Source organism: Lycium ferocissimum, chromosome 4 (genome assembly GCF_029784015.1).
Source record: "Lycium ferocissimum isolate CSIRO_LF1 chromosome 4, AGI_CSIRO_Lferr_CH_V1, whole genome shotgun sequence".
NCBI lineage: Eukaryota > Viridiplantae > Streptophyta > Magnoliopsida > Solanales > Solanaceae > Lycium > Lycium ferocissimum.
In genome coordinates, this window is record NC_081345.1 from 5,304,244 (window position 1) to 5,312,974 (window position 8,731).

At 34.7% G+C, this 8,731-nt stretch overlaps 1 protein-coding gene across 2 annotated transcripts; it reads left to right on the forward strand.

Annotated features, from left to right (window-relative positions):
- Window positions 1–352: 352 nt before the first annotated feature.
- Window positions 353–8,527, forward strand: LOC132051466 (transcription factor bHLH48-like). Of its 2 annotated transcripts, XR_009413714.1 has the most exons (8): window positions 353–1,367; window positions 1,605–1,724; window positions 1,815–1,880; window positions 4,195–4,263; window positions 4,960–5,031; window positions 5,958–6,159; window positions 6,340–6,505; window positions 6,552–8,527. XR_009413714.1 is itself a non-coding variant. In XM_059442542.1 (7 exons), exons 1-7 carry the CDS (start codon window positions 954–956, stop codon window positions 6,375–6,377), a joined length of 981 nt encoding a protein of 326 aa, XP_059298525.1. In that variant the 5' UTR covers window positions 353–953; the 3' UTR covers window positions 6,378–8,527. The 2 variants fall into 2 exon arrangements, 1 of the variants encoding a protein (XP_059298525.1); XM_059442542.1 differs by having other exon boundaries at window positions 6,340–8,527.
- Window positions 8,528–8,731: the final 204 nt, after the last annotated feature.

The window sequence follows — 8,731 nt, forward strand, 5'->3', positions numbered from 1 at the left end:
TGTGGGTTCGAACCCCAGCTCAGTAAAAAAAAAAAATTCATAAGGACAAATTTTCGCGAGGCAGAGGTTGCAAAATTCTGTCTATTTGAGCGTTAAGGTAGAATTTGCATAGGCACATGCAGAATTTGCACAGGTTGAAGACCACTATTTTGAGGGGTAAAAATTAAAGACCACCTCCACCGAAGGGCAATCCTGCAAATAACACATGTTATGTATTTCTTGTCCCAAAAGTAGATCTATCGATTTAAAATAAAAAACATAAATGATCTTTAGCATTTTATTACCTTATCCGTCAGATTTTATATGATAGTAGTACTACGATTTACCAGAAATTCATGCTTGAATTGAGACCGAAAACTAGGAACTCTAATTTAATTCGAATCTGTTAGCTCTTTTAGAATGGAGTGAATATCATATAACCCTACACCATAGAGCAATTAAATGAAACAAAAACAAAAAAAAAGAGTTTTTTTCTCCCACCCCTATTCCTCCATCCTATGTTTAGCCTTAAAGCACCAAAGCAAATGTTGCTTTGCAATATACAATTTACTTGAAGGGCATTAGCAGCCGTTGCAGCAACTCCTTGTGTAAAAAGGAAAACATATTTATCACCATTGAAGCTTAGCTTCATTAAACCAAACTCTGAACCAAAAAAGATAAAGAAGAAGCTTCATATTCACTCCTTTTTCCCGCCACCCCATTTGAAGTATAATCTAAGTTTTACACCCCTTCTTTTCCTCTTCATACTACATTCTTCAAAGCTCTTTGACTTGAAATCACTCTACTTCTCTTGACTATTCTGGGTACACGCACTGCACTGTATTATAGGTTATTCTCGGAAGGGGCTCCATATAGTTAATTATAAGGTGATTGTTCCCTTCTCTTTCAGCGGATTCATATTATCATCAATTTGAGTTTTAGTCCATAATTATCTTTCCGCATAAAATTGTGTAATGGAGTCAAGCCAAGTTAGATCCGCAAGTTGCGGAGGGAAAGCTGGAGAAATGGTTCATGAATTTATAAAAACGGAAAGTGGTGGAAATTCTTTCACTGCTTTACTTGAACTGCCGGCCAATCAAGCTATGGAACTTCTCGTATATTCTTCTGAAATTGTTTCACCTAAAACTTGCTATCATTACCCAAAGCCTCCCATTTTCCCTTCCGATATTGACAGAGCCTCCAAGTTCTCAGTCTTTTCCGCAGGAAATTCACCGGAAACTAGTTCATTTCCCTCAAATTCGAGTTCAAAGTCAGAATTCGTAAAACAAGAACCAATTGATTCAGAATCCAATCCCAATTCTTCTCCGGCCTTTTCAAATCCAGAGGTTAATCAGAAAACCACTAAGCGAAAGGAACACCAGAAAAAGGTAACTCAACTCCCCCACAAATCAAAATGATATAGAGTTAACTATCACTTTTTTGCGAGCTTTATACCCAACTATCAACTATTCCTGAACTATCATCATCTATGTATTAAAACGGGAACAAGTGATGGTTTGAGTGTGAAACTTGTGAAAAAGTGATAGTTCAAGAGTGTTTTTGACCATTATCTCATCGTCTGTAATTATAGTTCTTATTCAATTCATCAATTGTATGGAATTCAGGGAAACGAGAGTAGCAAAAAGAGCAAAAAATCAGGAAATGATACCTCGGAGAAGCTTCCGTATGTTCATGTCCGAGCACGACGAGGACAAGCTACAGATAGTCATAGTTTAGCTGAAAGAGTAAACTGTTGATTTCATAATGTTTTGTTTAATCTGGTAATGGATCCTAATTAAGGTTGTTTAATTGACGTGTTTATATTATCTGTGTAGGCTAGGAGAGAGAAAATTAATGCAAGAATGAAGCTATTACAGGACCTGGTCCCAGGATGTAACAAGGTTAGCTGTCAATTATTAATACCTATCATTATCATTAGTCTAAGTTGTAGTAATGTATTAATGCTTTTTGATTAAGTATGATGGGAAAAGTTTGGTTTGTGATTAGGCGATGGGATTACAAAAGGGTCCTTTTGTTTTGTCGATTTTTCTTCTTTTTGTGTGTTCTAAGAATAATTGGGTCATTTTCACCTAAAATAGGTAGACTCTTTTGCCCCAAGAAAAGTGGCGACCCGTATTTTTTGAAGTGTCTTTCTCGTAATTTCCTACTGTTCATTCAGCTTTTTGATTTGCATATGATGAGTAATTACTTTACAGTCTTCCCCTTTCTGAGGTTAATATTGTCATTTTCTTTTTATGTTTTCCCTTTTCTTTTGACTTTCAACAATAATTTTTACCAAAAGATAAAAAGAAAAGGAGGCTGGGTTTATTGATAATCAAGAGTAGTTGAGATTTGAACAATAGGTCTCTTATAATTTTCATCTCACTTTATTCACTGTTAGACCATATTTTGAGTGCGGAGTGGTTTAGTTTAAACACATTTAGAAGTTTGAAGTGGTAATGAGACCATACAGCTTAATCATTGCACAAAAAATCAAAAACCCCGGGCCAGCAACTTGATTTTGGACTAACATATAATACCTGGTTTCATGGATCAAAATAGGTGTATCAGCCATAAGCTAAAAGAGAATTTGAAAAATAATTTAAGTGATATAGACTGACAATATAAAAAATAAGTCACGCTATTAGTGCAATTTTAACCTGCTATAGCAAGTTACCGCTCTATATTTCAAGTTACTACGTCAAGCTTACCATGATAAGTTATCTGTAGTTATAAATTAATGGTATCAGCTTAATCTGATGGTGTAAAAAATCTACACACTTTTAGTGCTCAAAACTTAAAAAGAGAAGTAGGAGTATCTATTGAAAAGCCAAGGCAGTACTTTGGAGTCTTGATTGATTGAGCTTGGAGTTCTCTAAGAGGGTGGAATGCAGGTACCTAATAGAAATAACTATACAAAGTGTAGTTTACTATCTCTAGAAAAGGTAAGTTGAACCATAGAAGGGAAGACCTATATTGCTTTCCAATGGTTTGTTCTTCTGCACTGGCAGTTACTGCAGTGTATGTTTGCCTTTCTTGGCAGTGAGGGCATTCACCTGGTGGTCCTTATATTTATGGCATTAATTCTCACGGCATTTAAACCAGATTGTACCCTTATACATATTTACCTAGCATGCAAAAAAATCCTCCTTTCCCTTTTCCTGGTTTTATTTCCCCAAAAACTTACCTGATGTTATTTGTAATCAGATCTTCAGTTCTATATCATTTTACATAATAGAGGTTATTTTTGTTTTCTCCCCTATTCTTCTTCTTCTGCATTTGTTTATTAGATGCTTAAACTTCATATAGTTAACTCTTTCTTGATTGGGTTACACATAAAAATAGTTAAAAACATCCAACTTGTGGCAATAAAAAGTAAAAACATCCAACATGTGCCAACATGTGAGTTTAACATCCTACTAAAATTAAATATTTTTATCCTGTGTTCTCTGCTCCGATTTCTGCTATTATCTGTTATTTCCTGTGTTGTGATTATCCTGTGTTATCTGTGCTGCTTGCATTATTTCTTCCATATCGCTTTGAATCTCTTTTCCGAATCTCTTAACTTTATCTTACTTCTTTTTATGCTTTTATTGAGCCGAGGGTCTTTCGGAAACAGCCGTCTACCTTGGTAGGAGTAAGGTAAGACTCTACCCTCTGCACCCCACGATGTGGGATTTCACTGGGTTGTTGTTGTTGTTGTATCGCCACAAAGTTTTCGGTTCTGTTTTTTTGTTAAAGATTTAATTTCCTTCACATGAAAGAGATTATGTAATAAACTGATAAGTTAAAATTAAATATTCTTGGAAGTAGAATTCATTATAAGTTTTACACATCATTTGGCTATTTTCCCTTTTTATAGAGTAAACCCTTGGAAGACTGACGTTTGCAAACAAATAATTTCAGTCCAATGCGAGTTACTTGTCAGTTATAACATGTTCCAATGTTGTACAATTTTTGCTCAGCGAAGTCTTAAAAAAAGTAAATTGTGAATCTCATGTATGAATGTGAATCTCATGTATGAATACACGACTAAAGGCTATCTGTTCTTCTCTAATTTAAGCAGCTGTTGGTTTAACCATGTACAAATAACTTGCTTTTCTCAGGACAAACAGAAACTTGTGGTGCTTAATTAATGGCTACTTAGATTAGTTGATTGATAAAATTGAACCTGAAAAATTTCGCGAGTTTTTAAGTTTGGATTATGTTTTGCAGATATCAGGTACTGCAGTGGTGCTGGATGAGATCATTAACCATGTACAATCCCTACAACGTCAAGTGGAGGTTAGACCTTGTAAATCCTCACATCTGATGTATTAGTGCTGAAATCTTGGATTTTCAAAATTATTGCTACTTCATATGTGAAAACTAGAATATGTTGCTTATTAACTTGTGACTCCATCTAGTTTGTAATATCATGTTGAGAGTAATACGTCAGCTTTGGATGTTCTTTCTCTAAATAGTAATTTCACCAAAAATTTAGTGCTCCACTATGCAGGGCCTGACTTTATACCTGACAATCTTCAACTCTTGCAATGCCTTGGGGGTAGAGGATGTGGAGAATCTGCTTTAGTTAATAATGTCCTATAGGGTTCATAGCTAACTTACACTCACAATGAGGGGAGCCAAGAAACTTTACACCTAAGGAGCTGTTTACCTCATTTAAGCTAACACTTGTGATATGAATTTAGTAATCTATAGTAATTTTTGTAGAAAATTCAGTGGGCCAATGCATAATACTCAAACCTCATTGCCTCGGGGTATGGGCAGTGTGTGCGTGTGTGTGTGCGTGTGCGTGTGCATGCTTATAATCAGTTTTGTTAAACACAATATTAGGAGTGTGTCCAATGATAGTCATTGATCAAAGGTTATCCCACTGATGAAGTGAAGGTTCACAAGATTCTATTGCCTATATTTGGTTTAGATAATTTAAAGAAGTGGTCTCTGTCCTTTTCCTGAAGGCGATTTGTTTGGCTGCAGGTCTTATCAATGAGACTTGCTGCGGTAAACCCAAGAGTTGATTTCAACCTTGATAGTCTCTTTGCTGCAGAAGTAAGTTTCCCTTTGCTCATCAAGTTCCTTAAATCTGTGAGTTACGTAATTAGTTGGTCGTTAACCACTTTACCAGTTCTGACTTGTATTGTCGTATTTAGATTGTCTAGTCTTTTGATCATCGCTTTCAAGCACCAAAATGTAGTTTGTTAGGTTTATTTCTTCATTACTATGTTCCTAATCAACCATATTCTTTAGAACTACTATTGTTTTTTACCTTAAAAGTTACATCAGAAGGTTATACATACCTATCGGAAAGGTCTTTACCAGAAAAATAGCATTCAAGTTTAGGGCTGTTGTATTTGTTGGTCCCCCTCACACCACCCCCCCCCCCCCCTTTAAATTTTAAAGGGCTGTTTTCAACCAACCAAAGTGTCAGATAGGTGGACCAGAGTTATTATCTGCCAGTCTGTGCACATTTACTCCTTAGAACTTGTCATATCAGTTGAAAGGTTGCCAGTCACCATACCATAATGTTGTTAACCTTGGGAGTTACCTTTGTCAGACTCAATTTAATTGGATCCTCAATTCATGGCAAGGTTATCCCCTACAATCACAAACCTTATCAATAGTTATGAGCCATCTCAGATTGTGGTTTCTAGAATGCTGGAAGTGCAGAAATATCTTCAAGTGTCATGTTTTGCTGCAATATAATTATAGTATGACCTACTTATTAGGGATTAAAGCATAGTGGATTGTAATGACTAAGATCGTAAAAACCGAATGTTGGATTTTGTTCATTTACTGTTACGCTTTATTTTAAAGTTTAGAGTGATATCTTTCGATTGGCCACAACGTCTGAATAATGTGATAATCGTCCAATTATACACATCAGTTTGAAAGATCTTTCCTGTAATGGTCTTTATTCAAAAAAAGAAAAAAAATTACTTCTGTAATAATTTTCATTTGTTTTTGAAATATAGCAGAGTGGCTCTGCAGCGGATAGTAACTTCCCGGGCATAGTTTCTCCATCAATTTGGCCTGAGGGACAGAATAGAAACCAGTATCAACAGCTGTTGCATATTGATGGATTCAATCAGCCTGTTTGGGTTCGGGAAGACGATAATTCGTCTAGCTTCATTACTCCACAGAATTCACTTTTGATTTATGATTCCTCAGCAAATTCAGGTACATGCTAACATGATGGTCTAAGAGATACACATGTTTCCAAGATTAGCATCTAAAGTTGTACTTACTAAAGTATTCATCTATGGACTTTAAACTGGAAAACATAAGGAAATAATATGTCAAAATAGAACCAGCGACTGATGGAGCATGAGGCATATATATATGTAGTTTCAATAACAGCTGCTTTGCACCAAAATCATATGAAAATGGAGCTGTGAATGTAGAGGGAAGGCTTTTATAATAGTGGTTAGCTGTGAATATAAAATTATTCTATTTGCCATTTGAGGAAAGAGAAGATTTTTAAGCAAGAGAACATGACCGATGCACGAAGGTCTTTTAGGATTATGTTAGTGTTAAGCGAAGAAAAGAAAGTAAATCCTGCTCTAAGAAAGGGGAGTGCCTTATGATATATAGGAGGCAGCAGTGAAGTAGAGGATTCTCAATCGTTAAAAGAGTATGAGTTTCCATTTCCAGATGATATCTGCTACAGAGGGACAAAATCAGTTGTATTTTCTATAAATATGTACATAAATAGATTTGTCTATACTAACATAGAGGAGTCATGACTTGGTATATAAGATGATCGATCGGTTCACAATTGTATTACAAGAACGGATTATTAATAATTACGTCATTATGCAGATTGAACTATTATCAGCGTTTGTGTTTATAAAATCTTAACAAAACTTCAACTTCAATTTCAAATCCGAAATTCTCCAAAAGGTTCCTTCAAATTCCAAGTTGTGATTGTCAAATTTTTAAAAATGTAAAGCTTGACCTATAAGTTTATATTGTAAAAAAAGATCCATCATTTTAAATTTTGCAAAAATAGACCTATGCCCGACATGAAGAAACTGTTCATGCCATATTGAAGAATTATATTAGAGGAAGTTACGTAAGTAAACAATCTTAAATTAGACATTGCTAATTTTTAGCATAAGATTGATTGTATCAATTATAGCTAAATAATATTTACCATATTAACATAATTCCTATTAAAGATCTGAAAAGATCCTGCACAATATTAGCATAACCCCTATTAATGACCAAAAAGATACCGCACGATATAATATACCAAAAAGATACTGCACAATATCCCTGCAATCTCGCCTTACAATTTATACTGAGTTGTTCCTATGTTTTCGCTTCATCTTCCAAAATCTCTTCGGATTCGCTGAATAGAAACATACACATTACAAATTGAGAGCATACACGGAAGAAAATAGAGATTTTTACGTTTAAAAGCAATAGTTACATAGTTGCTGACACAAAGGACATAACTTTTACATCTTAACATAAATAGCAAATTTTATATCATTTTTAACATATACATAAAAATCTCCACGTTTACTAATCAAATGAAATATTTATAGGAGGTCCCACTGAATTAGGGATTCATATTTATACCTTTTTCATCTAGTCAAAGCTCTCTCTCTGGTAATAAATATGATTCCCTTATTCTAGCCTATTTTCCTTCCTCCCCAAACTATGTCTAATTCCTTCTCTACAATTTTGCCCATCTTCAGAGCTACTATCTCCCTTTCTATGCGGATTAGCCGTAATTTCTCCCATCTTCAGAGTGATTCTTTCTCCCTTTTAATAATTTCGCCGGATTTTTCACATTGTCCGCTATATAAAAGCTATAACATGGTTATAATGAAGGCATTCCTTCAACAATTATTTCTGAGTTCTGAGAGCACATTTTCAAGATTCTACAAGCCTAAGATAAGTAATAACAACGCATTTTGTATTTTCTCTTGAAAGCATTTGTTCTAACAAAGTTGAAGTTAGTGGTGACATACAAGTTGATTCCGAGTTGTCTTTTTTTGATATAAATTCTCATTCACAATATCGAAGAAAATGGCATTATCAAGAAAAATGGCTCGCAGAAAATCTGTCCCAAACTAATATTCTATGAATTTTATAAGTAGAGGACCGATGGTCGATGTTTCATCCGCTAATGAACCCAATTTCAATTTGTTGACTTTAACCCTTATCTCCCCTTCAAAAGGGAAGGAATTGCAGAGTGGGAGAGTTTTGCGGCGTAATTCTCTTTATTATGGTTCTGTTGATAAAAAGGGAGAGACCTTAAATGGTTCTTCTGAGAAAACTCCCCATTCCAAAACAAAAAAATCCAACCAACCTTCAAACCCAGAGGGAAAATCTGTGATTAAAGTTGAGGAAATTAAATGCGAGGCTATGGACAACAAAAGTAGAAAGATGAATGGACAAGAGGTCATACCAATACCACCCAGTTGAAGGTACACCCAGTTGAAGGTATTCTCTGTTTTGTATAGTATTTTCATTATTCATTATGTATTCTAAGGTGTAGTAATATATCTTTTAATGCCAAATATACCTTGTATAATCTCATCATCTTTTTAATGTTATAATGTGTTGTGTGATCTTATTTCAAACTTGTTAATAATTCTTAAACATTATTATATCGCAAAATTGAAAATTTTGTTTTAAACCCGAAGATATTTTCAAACCAAGCCCGAAGATATTTTCAACCCAAGTATTGGTGTTTCTAAAGTTGATGTTGTTATAACATTAAGCGAGAAGCTTACTG

Bases quoted from the DNA above. Each gene is read 5' to 3' on its own strand.
- LOC132051466 (XM_059442542.1), top strand. From the start codon at position 954: ATGGAGTCAAGCCAAGTTAGATCCGCAAGTTGCGGAGGGAAAGCTGGA. The intron at 1,725-1,814 runs GTAAACTGTTGA...TTATCTGTGTAG, and splicing joins GTCATAGTTTAGCTGAAAGA to GCTAGGAGAGAGAAAATTAA. The intron at 6,160-6,339 runs GTACATGCTAAC...TTTCAATAACAG, and splicing joins TGATTCCTCAGCAAATTCAG to CTGCTTTGCACCAAAATCAT.